The sequence below is a fragment of the Trichechus manatus genome, unplaced genomic scaffold (genome assembly GCF_000243295.1).
Source record: "Trichechus manatus latirostris isolate Lorelei unplaced genomic scaffold, TriManLat1.0 scaffold00294, whole genome shotgun sequence".
NCBI lineage: Eukaryota > Metazoa > Chordata > Mammalia > Sirenia > Trichechidae > Trichechus > Trichechus manatus.
In genome coordinates this window covers 680,738-699,084 of record NW_004444230.1, presented here as the reverse complement: position 1 = coordinate 699,084, position 18,347 = coordinate 680,738, and the positions used below count along the sequence as shown (strand labels likewise).

The 18,347-nt window shown below is 51.1% G+C and overlaps 1 protein-coding gene across 3 annotated transcripts in view; it reads left to right on the top strand.

Moving 5' to 3' along the window:
• Positions 1-8,571: 8,571 nt before the first annotated feature.
• Positions 8,572-18,347, top strand: part of LOC101343407 (signal transducer and activator of transcription 5A) — a 22,704-nt gene continuing 12,928 nt past the window's right edge. For 2 of the 3 annotated variants that reach the window (XM_004390301.2, XM_023725229.1), the window contains exons 1-5: positions 9,162-9,267; positions 10,066-10,203; positions 10,538-10,694; positions 11,869-11,958; positions 15,349-15,523. In XM_004390301.2, the coding sequence (XP_004390358.1) occupies positions 10,076-10,203; positions 10,538-10,694; positions 11,869-11,958; positions 15,349-15,523 (550 nt within the window). In that variant the 5' untranslated portion in view covers positions 9,162-9,267; positions 10,066-10,075. Of the gene's footprint in view, positions 9,268-10,065; positions 10,204-10,537; positions 10,695-11,868; positions 11,959-15,348; positions 15,524-18,347 lie in introns of all 3 variants that reach the window. The other variant, XM_004390302.2, reaches the window with a different exon arrangement.

Sequence of the window (18,347 nt, the reverse complement as noted above, 5' to 3'; positions counted from 1 at the left end):
GCGCCGGCGCGCGCCGCTTCCTGGTTCCGCCCGGCGCGCGCTCGCGAACCCCTCGCAAGCCCCCGCGCCCCCTTGGTTTCCCTCCTGAGTCGGGACCCGGAAGCCCCTCCGCGCACCCGGGGTGGCGGCGCCCTGGGGTGGGCCGTCGCCGCGCGTAGCCTCTTTGCACGGTGGTTGGGTGGCTTCCCTACTCGGCTCCGCAGCCGGACCCCGCGTCGCGAGCACATGTTGCTTTGTTTGGGTAGGGTCGACCACCACTAGCAGGGCTCGGCCCGACTGTGGCGGTGGTGGTGATTGGCCCCCCTCCGCGGCCCGCCCACCTTCCTCCCCCGCGGCCGAGGCCGGCGTTCCGGGTCCTTTCCCTCCCTGGCCGAAGTCATAAGTCCACTGCTGCCCTGATCAATAATTACCCCGGGTTTGCTCCCAGGAGGACGTCTCAACCAGGGCTCCTGCCGCTTCCCACTTGGGAATAGGCACCGCAGGAGTTTAAATTCGCCCGGCTCGCTGGATCCCCTCACTGTTCCAGGGTGTCTCTATGGAGGGCAGGGGCGTCTGAGGCCATTTCCCCCCATGGGGAGTCTGGTTAGCTCCCACCAGTCAGAGCTGCAGAAGGGGCTTCCTTCCAGAGAAGGAAGAATAAGCAGGATCACTTCTGTAGGATCCAGGAGAAGAGGGTCTCTGAGACCCTTCTCCATGTAATGGGAAGGGGGTGTGGTGTATGAGAAGGCAAGCCTGAGTCAACCACTCTCCTCCCCTCTGGCTACATCTCTGGAGCTGGCCAACGGTTTCCCTGGCAACCCTCCAAGGGCCAGTACCAAAGCAAGGTATATTAGATCTCCAGAAGCCCAGCTGCAGGGGGGCAAAAGGGAAAGAAGGACCCCCCAACACACACACAAACACATACACATAGAGTGCCCCTTCCCTACAGTCACCTAGAGGTCGTCCAGTTGCTAATCTTCATGTCCGGAGATGACCAAAATTTGCAGAGACCAAGTTCTCCCACAATCCTTTGGCAGCTCTTCCCAGAACTCTTTCCTTCACTTTTTCAGAATAACTCCGGCCACAAAGGTCTTTGTGTCTGCAGCTGATCGCGAAGTTCTTCCCCCACCCGGGCTACTGCTCCTAGCCCATGCTCCAGGCCAACACCTGGCATAGTGACCTGCATAGAATAGACAGGGAGAGCTTGGAAGCTGGAGCAGGAAGGTGGATGAAGCACCAGCCCTGAGCTCTCTGACAACCCCTCTGACAGTCACTGTCCATGATGTTCTGACACTTCGGCACACCACACTTCTCTTTCTTTTATGCCTTCATACCTATGCACATGCTGTTCCCTCTGCCTGGAACGTCCTCATGCCCTCCCACTGCCTGCCTTTCTATGACACTTGCTCCAGGTAGTGTGAAACTCTATACTCTACACCTTATACTCTTTATCCTTGCCTAGAAAAAAAGAACACATGGTGTCTCAGGACCACTAATCTGTTTACCACGACACGTTGTTCACACCTCTATTATGGCACCTCTCCTGTCGAAGGGCAAGTTGTTGTTTACATGTCTGTCTACCGCCAAGAGCAGACACATATCCCATTCACCTTTAAATCCCCCCACCTTATACCCAATCCAGAGCAGACACCCGGTAAATATTTGTGGAATGAACACCACACTCTAGAGAAGCAAAAAATGGAAACCAGAAGGATTGTGTAGTAATTAAAAGTACAGTCTAAAACCAGACTCCCTGTCAATTCCTGGAGCTGTGTGACGTTGAGCAAGTTTTCTGCCTCAAGTTCCTCGCGTAATATGGTAATAACAATAGGACCTACCTCATAGCGTTGTTGTGGGAATTTAGTTAATGCACATAAAGTGCTTCAAACATCGTAAATCAGTGGCTAAGACTTACGTCCCACCCCCTTCCTAACCCGTTGATGTTGAATTGATTCTAACTCATAGCGACCCTATACTACAGAGTAGAACCGCCCCATAGTGTTTTCAAGGAGTGGCTAGAGGATTCGAACTGCTGACCTCTTGGTTAGCAGCCATGTTCTTAACCACTGTGCCACCCCCCTTCCTAGGACTGCCCAATTTGGGGACTCAGTTCAGTACCCTGGCTGACAATGAGCCCGCCAGCTGCAGGGGTGCTAGTTTGAATGCCCTAGAGGGTGGGGGCAGGTAGACAGTGCCTTGGCGCCTCTTTATTCTTGCCTCTCGTTGTACATCTCTGACTGATCACTAGGCATCAAGCTAGACCTGGCTGGCTGTGTGCACAGACACGAAAGATGGAATGTTCTGGATGACTACCTCAGAAAAACAACCTGAGACAGGAAGGAAGGTCCAACACACCTCTCCCTGCTTGACAATTCAAATGGGGCGAGACCCCCTCCTCCTGGGCCTCAGGGATGTATTCCCCTGAGTTGAGAGGACACCAGACTGAGACAGAAGGAGCCCTAGAGGGAAAGAAATTGCACAGGAAGCTGGGATCCAGAAAGATTCCACAGAGGAGCCAGACAGAAAGGTCCCAAAGAGATGCCTAGAGATGCAGAAGTATCTCCTGGAAAAATAGTCAGCCTCATCTCCTAGTCCACCCTGGCCTAACCCAGGAGAGAAAGAGGCTTGAGAGGAGAGCCTGGAAGTCTAGTATGCCACCCTTGTCCAAACATTAGACCCCCCACCCACCCCGAAGCAGGGACTGACTCCAGCCTCCTGCCCTCCCTTTCAGGGACAAACACACAGCTACAAATACACAGCTCTCACACATACTGGTTAAGAACTCAGGCTGCTAGCCAAAAGGCTGGCAGTTCAAATCCACCAGTCACTCCTTGGAAACCCTATGGGGCAGTTCTACTCTGCCCTATAGGGTCACTATGAGTCGGAATTGACTTGACGGCACACAACAACAACGACAGAGAGCAGGTCGCCCACTTCACATCCTCCCTCATGAATGCCCAGTCAGGGAGATCAGGCGTCCATTTTCTGGGAACGTAATTGAAACCACAACCACTATCCTCTCTAGCCAGAGTCCCGCACTCCACTCATATGGTTTGCCTCCCTCTGAATCCCAAGAATTAGTTTGGCCCAGGGGACCACCAGCCACACATTAGCCAAGAAGCAGCACTTGAGGGGGCCCTTCCCTGTTGCCCATGGGGATGATTCCTCCCTGGTAAGTCAGTACAGGCCCCTGGAGTCACCGGGAGGAGGCAGAGGACACTCAGCAAGCAGGAAGGCAGAGACCTCAGATCTCCAGGGCCTTGGAATAGAGGTTTGTCCCAGCCAATGGTTTGGGAGGGGCTCTGCTGGTGCCAGGGCTGACTTCTGCCAGAGCGTGGGCGCTGTGAAAAGAGCCAAGTTTTACAGTTAGATCTGGTTCCAAATCCCAGCTTTGCCAACTTACCAGCAAAGTAGTTAACTTCTCTGGGGGACTCAGTTTCCCCTCTGCATTAAGTCATAGCTAGGAGGCATAGTATATATCTGTAAATGCAAAGTACATATTTGTAAACGCATAAATCTTTCTGGAAGTATATGCAAAACCTAGTAACTGCGGTTTGCCCCTGCAAAGGGGATCCGAGGGACAGAAAAGGGGAGACTAGCTTTTCATTGTATAGCCTTCTTATCTTTTGAATTTTGTACCATGTGTATGTAAACCCAAAACCCATTGCCACTGAGTTGATTCCGACTCATAGTGATCCTATAGGATAGTCCAGAACTGCCCCTTTGGGCTTCCAAGGCTGTAAATCTTTACGGAAGCAAACTGCCACATCTTTCCTCTGCGGAGCGGCTAGTGGGTTCAAACCACCGATCTTTTAGTTAACAGCCGAGTGCTTAACCACTGGGCCACTACCTATGAAAGCATTCACCCATTGCTGTCAAGTCGATTCTGACTCATAGCGACCCTATACGACAGAGTAGAACTTCCCCACAGGGTTTCCAAGGAGCGGCTGGTGGATTTGAACTGCCAACCTTTTGGTTAGCAGCTAAACGCTGGGCCACCAGGGCCTTAACCACTGGGCCACCAGGGCTCCATGAAAGCATTCGTAAAATGAAAACATTTAAAAGGAAAAGTAGAGAGAGTGTGTTTGTGAAAGCAGCAAAGCACCGTGCCTGGCTTGTGGAAGGCACTCGATAAACGGGCATTTTCTGTTTCTTTTCCTCAGCCCAGCCTCAGCCAGCTGCTGGGCCAGCAGGGAGCTGGGCTTCCAGGGGAGGTGGTGTTCGAGATGGCTGTGCAGGTCTTTTCAGGACTCGCCACCTGGAGATTCTCACACACTGCCCGTGTTGCTCCTGTGTGCCTCATCTGTCTGGGCTCCCTTCCAGCCAGAGCTAAGGGGATGGCTCTCTGGAAAGTCCAAGGGCCCTCACCTGCCTCTGGGGACAGGGTCACCGTGCCCTCTCTACCTAGAGTCCTGGGGCAATGCTGCTCTATCCAGAAGGGGTGGGGCTGATGCAGAGCAAGCGAAGAGCTCAAAAGTCTACCTAGTGCCAAGCTAAGATGAAGCTACTGCGGTGCCATGGGCAGGACAGCAGGTCAGCAGGACTAGAGCAGGCAGAGACCAGGGCGGGCAGAGGAGAGAGCCTTCTGGGTGCTATGGGTCAGGGTAAGAACGGGACTGGGAGCTGCACTAGTGCAAGGAGACCCCTGGACTATCAGAGCTGGGGGAAGCCCTGTGCTGTTTTAGGGATAGTCATTAATCCAACAAGTATTTATAAAACCTCTATTATGAACCAAGCAGTGAGAGACAGCCCTCTTGGCAATTAGAGTGATAAAAAGAGGTCTGTGATACAGGTAGGATTGAGGGGCTATAGAAGCACAGAGGAGAAAATGCCTGACTCTTACCGGCCAAGGTCCCTCAGCACTTACCACGTGCTGGGCACTATGACTGAGTCTTAGCAGCAACCCTAGGAGGTAGTTCTTGTCCTCCTTTTACAAAGGAGGCTCAGAGAGGCAGGCACACATGCCCAAGTTCACAGAGCTAGTTCAAGGCGAAGCCAGAGTTTGCACCAGAACTTTATGACTCCAAAGCCTTTGTGTTTTCTTCTCTACCACACTGACTCTATAAAGAGGAGGAGGTTTGCACCAGGTGGCCAAGGGAGGAATGGCATGCCAGGGAGGTGGAACACGGGAGGCAAGGACTTGGGGTTGAGGGAGGTCAGAGTATTGAGGCAACTACAGGGCTGAAGCGTGGAGTGAAGGGAAGGCCTGTGCTTGGCGCTGATCCCAGCAGGGAATGAAGACCAAGCCAGTAACCAGAGAGGAGGGACTGGGGCATTAGCCAGTTCTTCTTTTCAACTTTATATCGCCCACTTGCTCCTGGGGCTAGGGCACCCTTTATGAGGCTTGGAGCATGGCGGCAAGAAGGGAAGATGTGGGTGGGTCTACGTGCTTAAGAAACCAGGAACAATGAGAAACAGACAGGGAGAGGAGCCCCCTCCAACCATAACAAAGGCAAATGGGAGAGTTGTAGGGGGTGGCGGGGAGGGAGATGCACAGCCCCCTCCCATACAACCCCCAGAGGGCTCGAGGTTGGGTACAGGGCTGGCTGAGGCACAAAAGAGTTCTTGTTGGGCTGGAAGAAGGAGAAACTAGCTCAGCGGGAAGAGGGGCCTGATAGTCATCATGAACCCGGATGAGAAGCAGACCTAACCCTGGGCTGCTCAGGACAGCCCTAGCCCCACTCAGCGGCCCAGCTCCATCCAGTGGCTTACGTTTCCTCTATGAGGAGCATGTGCAAAGGGCAGCCCCCCTGCTCCCTTGCTGGGGAGCACAGACCCTGCAGCCCCCCTCCTTGTCCAGAGAGAGCTGGGCTGCGTCCCTCTCCCCGAAGGCAGTTGGGCAGGGCAGCTGGGCAAAGGAAGGCAGGATTTCCCCCTTCCACCCACATTGTCCAGTCCTGCCCCCCTCGCCATACTCTTCCCAGAAACAGAAGACAGTCAATATGCCTCAGGCGGGATAGCCTTGCCTTCTCTTGGAGACTTCACTGTAAATTCGCTTTCCTGAAGAGTGATGGTGGACAGGGGATGGAGGCAAAAAGGCAGACCAGGCTTCACCGGGACCCAGCAGTTCCTCACCCTTGTCCAAATTCACACCAAATTCCTCACCATGCACACACACACCCTCCTTAGGTTCCCATCTGTCTTCATGGACAAGAATGGGGGCAGTACTTCTATGGGGAGGTCCCAGGGTGAGGAGGCTGGGGAGAGACAGGGACATGGTCTCAGAGGTGGGGTGTATGCTGAGAAGGGGCCGGTGGCCCCCACTTCTAAGAGCCTTGGGGATGGGGCTGGAGTGGAGGTGGGCTAGCTAAGCAGAGACAAGGTGGGGTGAAGCAGGATGTTTAAAAGCCCAAAGGTTTCAGCTCTCCCCGCTCTGCCTGGGCGCAGAGCTACTTCCTGGAATGCCTCTAGCTTTCCTGGGAAGGCCCTTCACCCTCACCCCACCTCCCCCTGCCTCCCACGCAACAGGAGCTTTCCTTAAAGAAAGGACTTGGAGCAGAGGAAACAAAGGCATCTCTGTACCACCTCCCCATCCTCAGGGATGGTCAGGTCAAGGTGACCTCAATCTGTTCTTCCCAGGATGGGGGCATCGGCAGGGGCCTTCACGGCTAACCTGGTCCCCAGTGGCAAGGCAGGGGACTGGGGACAATGCTTTTCTTCTTTCATAAACTGAACCTACCTCCACATAAGGCCTCTATTCAACAGAGTAGGGGCATGGGCTGGCATGGGGATGGAGGTGCCATGCTCTGCACCACACAACAGTTATGGGCTGGCCCCACCAGAGGAGACATCCTCATCCTGCAAGTGTGTGCTGGGGTCGGGGGAGATGGAATGGCTGTACTGGGACCCTGACCACAGGGCCAGGCAACAGGGATCCTGGCGGCACTTACTGGTCAGATGGCTTTGGACAAGCCTCTTTCCTGGGCTAAGCAAAGGGGATGATTCTGGCCCTGCCTACCTCCAAGGCTGTCGTAAGGATTCCTTGAGTGGAAGCGTACAACCATGTTTGTACATGAATATGCCATAATTCAGTTCAGGATATGTGTACAGTGTGCTAAGTACAGACTAAGCTGGGGACTGTTATTATTCCTAATAAAATATGGCCCGGGTTTTTTTGGTGAAGTATTCCCATAAGATTTTTTAATCCTTCCTTACTTTCCACCTAATGTTGTGACTTAGAATTGGGGGTGAGGGGCAGTTAGGGGCCAGGAGGCCAGCCTGGGACCCCAGCTTAGTCCAGACCCTAAGCACTTTCTGATCTTCCTGAACCCCAACCCTGGCCTCAGTTTTCTCCTTCACAGCATGGGCCCCTAAAACCACCAGGTGCTTTGTGGTGGGAAATAGCAGAGACCAAACCAGGGGACTGAAAACAGAAAGAAACCCCAAATTTGACATTTCCGGGTAGTTGTGCTATCCCAAGCCATGACCACAGTCACCTCTGCCCCCAACCCAACTCTGATGTCCTCCCCTCCCCCACTCCCTTGGGTGGCCTTTGCTGGTCCTGGGAAGGCTCCAAAACTCCTTTCCCTCCCCACTGCTCCTCAAAGTGAGAACGGAGACACAAAGAAATAGAGAGAAGCCCAGACAGAACCAAACAGAGGCCTAGAGAGAGAGAAAGAGTCAAAGCAAGAGGGGGAGACACTAAACGAAGGACAACCAGCTGCGTGTGTCTGATCCTGCCTGCACATTGCACAGAGCAAGGAGGAAGGAGGGGATTGTGATTTCTCCTCCCTAGGGTTCCCCTGGAACATCTGTGGGGTCAGGTTTCCCCAGTCCTCCACGCATCCCCTTAGAGTTTTCAATTCCCTTCCTTGTGACCTTGCCAAACATGGAAAAAAAGGGGGGTGGGGATGGGACCCAGACATTTCACCTTCTTCAGCTTTAAACTCCAGTGTTTCTTTGAAGTAAAAAGAGTGAAAATGGGGGAGATAATGATGGGGTTAGGGAGGGGTAAGGGGGCACAGGAGAGCTGGGAAGGGAGAAAAAAGGGCAGATTTAGGAAAGGATTTGGGAGGGAGGGAGAGAGAGAGGCAGATGAGAACGAGCCCCCGAGGACATGCAGCCTTGGCCCAGCTGTGCTGTGAGTGGGCAGCGAGGCTGGACCCTCTCTTGGTGCTGCCAATACCAGCTGCCAGACAGAGGGGAGGCCCAGAGGAGAGGAAAGCTGGGCAAAGGGAATGGAAGGTTTCCAGTTTGGCCTTACCTAACCCAGAGAGTCCTGTTGGGGGGCTCTCAGAGGGGGCGGGGTTGTGAGCCAGGCAAGGTACTTGGGAGGGTGTTTGCTGCTGTAGCAGGGTCTACAGGAGGCTGTAAGGACTGTGGGCGGGATTCAAGGCAATCCCTCCCCGGACTTTTCTGAAGGTAAGGACCAGTCTCAGTGTGACTGGGCAGGAGTGAGTGGAGGGGCAGGACAATTTACGGACCATAGTCAGGGGGGACTAGGTCTTGCTGTGTGGCCCTGGGCAAGACCCTTCCCCTGTCTGGACTTCAATTTCTTATCTGCAAATTTTGGGGGTCTTGAAACATGAATGTTAAGGTTCTTTCCCGTTCCTACTACAGCGAATGAGTCGACGGTGGTGGGAGTAATGGAAGGAGGTGGTGGTGGTGAACTCTGCTTCTCTGGAATCCCCAGTCCTTCCCCTTGCTAGGCTCTGCCTCTGAGTTCACAAAAGCTGTGCCCCCAACGCACATAAACATACACACACTCACTTATTTTTTTAATCTAGAGACTCAAAAAATGACAAAACGCCAGAGCTGGAAGGCATCTCTAGCTTGTCCAGCCCTTCCCGCCTCCCTCTTCACAGATGAGAAAACTGAGGCCCTGGTTTGGGATTTCCAGGGCCCGGGGTTTTCCAACCCTACCCCTCAGCCCCCAGCGGCCACTCCAGCGCCTCTTGCCCGCCACCATTTCGGGACGCTTCCGCGGAGCCGCAGGCAAGGGCTGGCTGGGACTCCCGGGGGACCCCGCCGTCGGGGCTGCCCCACGCGCGGCGCCGCCACGCCTCGCCGCCCGGGGCCCGGCCACAGCCGCCGCTGGGCACTCGCCGGGAAGCCAGCAACCGAGGGCGGAGGCGGGGAGGGAGCTAGGCAGCAGGGAGGGGGAGTTGGGGAGAGCTCGCGCTCTGTGTATGGTCTATCGGAGGCAGCTGACCTTTGAGGAGGAAATCGCTGCTCTCCGCTCCTTCCTGTAGTAACAGCCGCCACCGCCGCCGCCGCCAGGAGCTCGGGCCGGAGCGACAGTAGCGGGCGGAGAGCCGGATTCGCCGCCAGACGGCTCTGCCCGATCAGGTGGGTGGGTGGCACTGCAGCGCGTCCCGGGCCGCGCGTCCCGGGCGGCGCGCGCAGAGAAGGGCGCGCGCCTCCTGCCCGAGTCCCCTGCCCTGGGACCCCAGGGCCAGATGGGCGGAGGCAGGGAACAGTCCCTGAATGAGAAGGAGCTTCGGCGCAGCGCACACCGCGGACGAGGGGAGAGGATGGAAGGAGGGGGCCTCGCCCGCAGTGAGGAGGGGGTGCTGTCGGGCTAGACCGGTGACGCTGGGGCGCAGCTGGGGGGCGCAGCTGGGGGGCGCAGCCGAGGGCGGAGCGTCCGGCCGCCCAACTGTCTCTCCTTAACAACCCCAGCCACATGCCCGCGGGGACCCAGCCGTCGAGTGAGAGTAGTCGCTGGCGCTGCCCAAACTGGGACTGGACTACCCCTTTCCCAGAAATTGGGACCCAGAGTCCAAGGCAGGGTGGGGGGAAATTCTTGGAGCCCTCCCGAGGGCCTGGGCCCCGCTGCCGTGTTTCTCTTTCAGTTTCTGGCGGTCCCCCCGTGGGGAAGCCCCGGTGGGGTGAGGGGAGAGGAAGAGGGGGAGGGCACCTGACTCTCAAGAGCCCCTCCCCAAGCCTCAGCGGGTTCCTTCTTGGAGGGTAGGGCGGCCTTCCCCTCCCCACCATCTTTCTTCCCGCACAGGAAAGCGTGTCTGTGGGAGGGGAGGGGCTTGGCCTGACTGCGGTCCAGGGACGGGTGGGCACGGCCAGGCCCGGGGAGGCCCAACTCTTAGCCTCTGCAGAGGAGACGTCTCTTCAGCCCTCCACTTGCCCTAGGTGAACGGCCATGGCGGGCTGGATCCAGGCCCAGCAGCTGCAGGGAGATGCGCTGCGCCAGATGCAGGTGCTCTATGGGCAGCACTTCCCCATCGAGGTCCGCCACTACTTGGCGCAGTGGATTGAGAGCCAGCCGTGGTAGGTGCCCCCAGCCCTGCACCTTCCTCTGCAGTCCCTGCCATCCAGGCCCCTTGGCCTCTGCCTCTTCTCTTTGTAGACTGGTGTGATTCTGCTCCAGTCTGTCCCTCACTGCGCAAAAGGGGTGGTGTCCCTGGGAAAGGGGAACAGGGAAATGCAGAGGGGAGAGGGGATGTTTCTAGACTCTGATGCCTGTGGAACTACCAGGAGCAAGTCTTGTGGGCCCTGGAGTGCCCTTAGTCACAAGCCTGGGATTTCCATACCTTTCTTGGTGCCCCACCTCCTTGCCCAAGCAGGTGCCATTGTAGGCTTCTTTCCCCTGTCCTGCCCCAAGGGATGCCATCGACCTGGACAATCCCCAGGACCGAGCCCAGGCCACCCAGCTCCTGGAAGGCCTGGTGCAGGAGCTGCAGAAGAAGGCCGAGCACCAAGTGGGGGAAGATGGGTTTTTACTGAAGATCAAGCTGGGGCACTATGCCACACAGCTCCAGGTGGGTGTGAGCACTAGCCATCTGTAGGGAGACAGCGTCTGTCTGCCTTCTCCTTCCAGCATCAGAACCCCTGGGTTTTTTTCCTGGCCTGGCCACTGACTCACAATGTGACCCTGAGCTTATCGTCAACTTTTCAGTGCTTCAATTTCCCCCACCCCCTCTTTCTAAATCAGACCTGTCAGATTCCTTTACCATATCACAAAGCAAGGGGTGTTGGGTGTTTGTCCCAAGAGAAGGGAGATGGATGGAATGGCATGATGGACAGATCAAGTGAAGGAAGTATCTTCAGTGACAGCAGAAGGGGTGGAGGTAGACTAAGTCAGGATTCCTCTGATGGAGGAAGACTGGCAGATTCTGGAAATGAGAGAATAAGGCAACCAGACACCCCTCTTGGGGTTCTTTTAAACCTGGGAGAGCTGCTGAACTGGAGTGGGAGATGAGCAGAGCTGTCCTGAAGGCAAGAGCTGGATAAAAGGGCCTTGAATGGAGAGTTCAGATGTAGGACGTAGTTTTTCCTTCACATGGGGGAAGGGGGGAGAGGAAGGAGAAGGAGTTTTTGTGGAAGTAGGAAAGGGGTGTGGGTGGTAATCGTAATCAAGCATTTACTGAAACTCACTTGTATTTCTTAGAGAACCTTTCTTAAATACAAGCAGCAGGGTCCCCGGGAACTAAAAAAATCCATCCCAGAAGAAGGAGGAAACAAGAGAAACTTGGGATGGGTGGAGCAAATTAGGAACCAGGAGCAGGGATATAGTGGAAAGTACCTTGACTTTGGCATTAGATGCCCTAAGTCTCAATCTTGAGTCAAGTACTTGCTCACTTGTTTGCCTCTGGACAAGTACTTAACCTCTGTGAGCATCAGTTTTCCCATCTGTGAAATGGGCGTAATAATTTCTGCTTATGTCATGGAGTTAATATGCTGTGAGAGTCAAAGAGGTTGGTAGATTGGAAGTGCTTTGTAAGCTGTGGGTTTCTAATTCACTGCAGATCAAACATGAGGACCAGGGAGGGGAAGTCGAGTCAAAGAGAGATGAGAGGTGTCTGGTGACAGTTCCTGAGGCTTCCTGGGGACGACTGAGGTGGGGGCTGGAGGAGAGGAAGGGGTGGGCATGGCACTGGATGGCATGGCTGGAGCAGAGGGTGGTCACTGGTGGCTGCTGTTGGATTCTTTCAGAGCACATACGACCGGTGCCCCATGGAGCTGGTCCGCTGCATCCGGCACATTCTGTACAATGAACAGAGGCTGGTCCGAGAAGCCAACAATGTAAGTGTCCCATGGGTATGGGGAAAGGAGTTGAGAAGTCCGTCCTCACACCCTTCTCTCCAGACACAACGCTGTTTCTATAAAACACTGGCATGAGAAGAGACAATGAAATAGGAGACATGGGCAAGTGTGAGAGGCAGTATTACATGCAGAAATGGGGTGACCGTCCATGTTCAATCTGAGACTCTTCCATTTCCGAGCTGTCTGATTTGGGCAGGTTACTTAACCTCTCTGAGCCTGTTTCTTCCTTTGTAAGATGGGGATAATAATAGTATCTACGTCATAGGGTTATGAGATACCACGTGGGCCTGGGAAAGACAGACAGGACAATGGAAAAGAAGAGGGAGCCCTAAAACACACACACATCTGGAAACTTGATTGATGTCAGAGGTGACATTACAAATCAGTGGGGAAAATATTTGTCATTCAATAAGTGGTGGTGTCTGTGAACAGAAGGGGAGCGGAGGGCAGTGTCAGAAGAACTAACACAGGCAAACTCAGAGAAGTGAGGCCCAGGGAGGGGCAACGGGGACTCATCCCCCAAGTTCTGGAATCATAAAGGCATTCAGCATCTGCATGGACAATGATACAAATGCTATTTATCTGCAATAAAGCAAAATGAATTTCATTTATTTATTTATTTACTTATTGTTTAAATGAAGTTTACATTTCAAGTTAGTCTCCCATACAAAAATTTATACATTTGTTGTTATGTGACCCTAATTGCTCTCCCCATACTGTGACAGCACACTCCTCCTTTCCACCCCTGATTCCCCCATTCAACCAGCTCCTAACCCTCTCTGCCTTCCCATCTCACCTCCAGGCAGAAGCTGCCCGTTTAGTCTGTTGTATCTACTTGAGCTAAGAGGCGCACTCCTCATGAGTATCCTTTTATGTCCAATCGCTGTCTGAAGAGTTGGCCTCAGAAATTGTTTTAGTTCTGGGCTGATAGAGAATCCGGGGGCCATGCTTTCCGGGGTCCCTCCAGTCTCAGTCAGACCATTAAGTCTGGTCTTCTTAAATGAATTTCTTAAAATGATATAACATAGTAAAGACCTTAGGATAGTGTACAGGTGATTTTTAGTATTTATTTATTATTATGGATACTGATTTCAAGAATTTTAAAGCTCATTCTGTAAACACTTACTGAGGTCCTGCAGTGTGTCTGATGCTAGGCTAGGACTGGAGAAACAGGTAAAAGGCCTGGTCCTGCCTAAAAGGGATTCAGGCAACGAGACATTCTCATTGAGAATCTGACTGATTGACTGTCGTGGGGGGATATATGGAAAAAGTACCTAACTCAGGTTGGAGTAGGTGGGCGGGGGCTGTCCTGAGGAGAGGAATGTCTGAACAAAAGTAACAGCAGGTTATGTGAAGGCAGGAAGGCATGAGCCATCTTATCACATCTGAAGACTCGGGGGTAGTTCAGTGCAGGCAGTGAGAAGAGAGTCAACAGGGGGGTCCCACTAGGTAAAGCTAGAGAGGGGACAGAGGCCAGGTCACAAAGAGTGGTCTCTTCCCGAGACATGGCTACCCTTGAGTTGATACAATCGCAAAGATACCTGTAAACATGCAAAAGAGTTCAGCTCAATTGAGAAATCCATGTCTACAGCAGAAGGGTCCTCACAGTCAGGGAAACTCATTCCTTCTCTTAGCCCTCAAAGTATTCTTGAATGCCTCTGATGTTCTAGGCCTTGGAGATTCAATGGCGAACAAGCCAGACAAGGTCCTAGCACTCAGGGAGCTCGCATCCTAATTCTGGGAGAGAGACAAGAAACGAGTAAACAAATACATGCCCACTTTCAGATAAGGACAGTACTACTTTAAAATTCTTTCTGAATGTTTTTATTTATTTTTTATTGTTGTAAAAAACATATAACTCAACATTTGCCAATTCAGTGTTTTTACATGTACAATTTAGTGACACCAATTACATTAATCATGTTGTACAACCATCACCAATATCCTTGCTAAGTTTTCCATCACCATAAGCAGATACTCACTGCTTCCTAAACAATGACACCCCCTTTCACCCTTCTTCTTGCCCCTAGTAAACCAGTAAGAAACTTTGGTCTCTATACATTTGCTTGTTCTAGATACTTCATGTAAGTGGGGTCGTACAATATTTGTTCTTTTGTGATTGATTTACTTCACTTAGCACAATTTTTTCAAGGTTCATCCATGTTGTGGCATGTATCAAAAGTTCATTTCTCATTATGGCTGAGTAATATTCCATTGTATGTATATACAGTGCCACATTTTGCTTATCCATTCATCTCCTGATGGACATTTAGAAGGGCAGTACTACTTTAAATTGGTCCATCATAGAAGGCCTTTCTGAAAAGGTGCCAGTTGAAGTGCCAGCCTCAGGAAGATTTGTTGCCAGAATGTTCCAGACTGATAGAATAACAAATGAATAGGCCCCGAGGCAGGAACATACTTGTGTGTTCAAAGAACAGAAAGTAGCTAGTGTGGCTTGGGCAGCATGGAGTTGGGGGTGGAGGTAGGCAGAGGCAATCAGTGAGACCAGTGGAGGCCGTGGTAAGGAGTTTGGATTTCATTCTGAGAGCAGTTAATTCCCTAAAAACTTGGTCCTTTCTGAGCCAGGTGTTGAAGGAATGGATCAGATCAGGTCATTTAAATGGCTGGGTCCATGGAGGCCTTGGAAACCCTAGTGGTGTAGTGGTTAAGTGCTATGGCTGCTAACCAAAAGGTCGGCAGTTCAAATCCACCAGGCGCTCCTTGGAGACTCTGTAGGGCAGTTCTTCTCTGTCCTATAGGGTCACTATGAGTTGGAATTCGACTCGATGGCAATGGGTTTGGTTTCTTTGGTACGGAGGCCTTGTTGATGTCTCCCCTGTAACTTCATTTTGGGGTCTCCAAGATGCCTGTGAGAGGTTCAGCCTCTTCCCTGGTGGAAGCAGCTTATTCAGCCACAAGAAGGTGATAGGTATTCACACAGCCTCATTCCCCACTGTACCCCCAACACCTAGCATGGTTCTTGGCATTGGGTCAACAAATGAATGTGGAATGAGTGGACATCATCGTTAGTAGGAAAACCCAAGTGACACCTGGGATATGTTGAACTCTAGTCTGTGTGAAAGGAGTTAGATGGACCCTGTTTGGGATACCTCTGTTAAAGGCGAGATCTAAAATAGAAATTTCTACTATGCTTTACGAAGGTGCCATAGTCGGCCAGGTCACTTGTCTGTCCTCCCTCATTCCATACTCCACCCCAATTCTGGCAATTAAACATCCTTGAACTCGAATGGCCCTTCTTCCTTACTCTAGGTTTGGAGGTTGGGGTCTGTAGTATTGGCATTCCATAAGGCCTGAAGTTTTCTTCCCTCCTCACTGCCTGCCTGTTACCTCCACCCAATCTGTCTCCAGTGCAGCTCTCCTGCTGGGAGCCTGGTAGATGCCATGTCCCAGAAACACCTTCAGATCAACCAGACATTTGAGGAGTTGCGACTGGTCACACAGGACACAGAGAATGAGCTGAAGAAGCTGCAGCAGACTCAAGAGTACTTCATTATCCAATATCAAGAGAGCCTGAGGATCCAAGGTGAGGCTGGTGCAGTGTGACCAGTGGGAGTTTGAGGAGGGAGTGGATAGCACTCTGTGAACTCCAGGATAGGGGCTTGGTTTGTGTCCATCTCGCCAGCATCTTGCCCAAAGCTGGTAGGCATACTGGCTCTCAGTGATTGAGCTCTGCTGCGGGCCACGCTGTGCTACGCTTTTTCTTGCGTTACCCGATTCAACCCTCACAACGACCGCATGAAGTACATAGTTGTACTATCCCTATTTTGCAAATGGTAAAACAGGTTCAAAGAGAACAAGTGACTTGCCCTAGGTTGCTTGTAAGTTGTAGGGCTGGATCTCAACTGGAGGTAAGTCATAAGATCCCTGTACTATACTAATCACTATTTTCTCCCTAATTTAATAAATAGCTGAATGTATGAATGAATGAATATGTGAACATGGACAAAATGTTTCCTCACCAGAGGGAGGACTTAGGCTGGGAGTCTCCTGATTGAGCCAGCATGGGGACAGGAGGAACTCTAGCAGTGCCACTTCCTGACCCCCCTAGATAGGAGTTAGGGCTGGGAGGAGGGGTGGCAGTAGAAAATTCTCCTATCTCCTAGGTCTGTAGCTTGCCAATGGCTCCCATGATAAGAGAGTGGGGATAGAAAAATTGACTCAGAAGAAATTAACCCTAGGTACAATTTGAGGAGTCTCGAGACACGGCACATCTTCCTCCCACAAGGGGTCACTCCAGACTGACCACAGAGGTGTACCACCCTATCCTAGTGAGAATAGGGGGTGTCAAGCTGCCATTTCTTTGCTGCTCTTTTTCTAGCTTCTTAAGGCAGAACCTTAGGTCATTGATTTTAGACCTTTCACATGGGGTTGGGTTTGGATATGTATGTGTATATGTATCAAAGCTATAAATTTCCCTCTAATCACTGCTTTAGCCTGCATCCCACAAATTTTGATTTTCATTCTGTTGGAAATATTTTCTAATTTCTCTCGAGAGCAAGTCTTTACCCACACTATTTAGGAATGTGTTGTTTAATTTCCAAATATATATTTGTTTTTTTCTAGATGCTATGTTTTATTGATTTCAGTATCACCTTGTTATTAAATTCCACTGTGGTAAGAGAACATACGCCGTATGATCTTCGTCCTTTTAAACTTATTGAGACTTGTTTTATGGCCCAGCGTATGCTTCCCATACGCTCACATGCACTTGGAGAGAATGTATATTCTCTGGTTGTTTCATTTAAAAATAACAATAAACTCAATAGTGTTAACATATAAGGTACAGTTGAAAAGAAAAGAACTATATTTTTTATACTAAAGTTTAGTTAGTGAGTAGAGTGGCATTGCTTTACTTTTTTTTGGCAAATCTTTTTAATGTTAGGCTGAATAGAAGACTGCTGGATTCTGCTTTCAGTCTGTTGTGACATCACACATCATGTAGCCTCTGTAAACCTCCACTGTATATTTGTAAGACATTGAGTGAAAAAGGAAAATAACATCATACGAATTTATGAAAATACTTTTGACTTTGCAGACCCCTGATAAGGGTCTTAGGAGCACCCTCACCCCCAGGATCCACAGTCTGTACTTTGACAACCACTGATCTAGGTCTTATTGATTTTTTCCGCTGGTTCTGTCAGTTCTGAAAGAGAGATTTCAATCAATTATGATTGTACAGTTGTCTGTTTCTCCAATTAGCTTTGTAAATATTTCCTTTATGTATTTTGAAGCTTCATTGTGAGGTAAATACACACTTATGATTGTTATGCCTCTGATAGATTGGCATCTTACTCATCATGAAATGTCTTTATCTCTGTCTTGAAGTCCACTTAAACAGACATTAATATAGCTACTCCAGCCTTCTGCTTTTACACTTTACATAGTATATCTTTATTTATTCTTCTTTTATTTAAAATGTGTCTCTTGTAGACAGCATAAAGTTCAGTTTTGCTTTTAATTGAGGTTTTTTTAGTGCGTTAACACTTAATGTAATTATTAGTACAGTTTATTGAATATTTGTTTTGCTTTGTTCTTTCTCTCTTTTTTGTACCTGGGTTCTTACTTGTCTGCCTCTTTTTTTTGTTTTTTTTAAAATATTTTTAGAGTTATATTTTAATTTAACAATTAAAGCGTTTTCTTAACCCTTTCCTATCAGTATTTTCTGTCTGGCTGCTAACCGAAAGGTTGGCGGTTTGATTCACCAGCTGTTCCTTGGAAACCCTATAGGGCAGTTCTACTCTGTCCTATAGGGTTGCTGTGAGTCAGAATTGACTCGATGGCAACAGGTTAACAAGAGGCCTAGGACATTGCCTGAATCATAGTAGGTGTTGGGTAAGTGTTGGTGGGATGATTCTAGCCTGTCTTCCTCCCATCCGAATCCATCCCAGTCTGACCCCAGAGAGAAGACATCCCCTACCTAGAGTGGGAACAGGAGATTTCAGGCTCGCTGTTCTCCCCAGGCCCTTTGGCGGGTTGACAATATTTAGGGTCCTGTACCTGGGTTTTCTGTTTCCTGTTTATGGGTTTGGGTTTGGATTCTGGTTTGTGTTTGTACCCATCAGGCCATGTCAGTTCAGTCTCATTTATCCAGTTCACCCACCAGAAACACAGACTATTGATCTGTTTCTGCAAGGGAAGGCTCAGCTCCCTCCAGTGGGCAAAGCAGCTGCCTCATGGCTCCCAGGCTCCTTCCAGAGGCTTCTGTAAGCTGCCAGGAGAGACCTAAGTGGGTCACTCACATAGTGAGGCCAGGCCCATGTGTTGGGATCACCACCACCCTCCCTGGGCAGGGGAGAGGGGAGGCAGGATTCCTGAGGTGACTGTCCTGACTGTTCTGTGGTATCTGT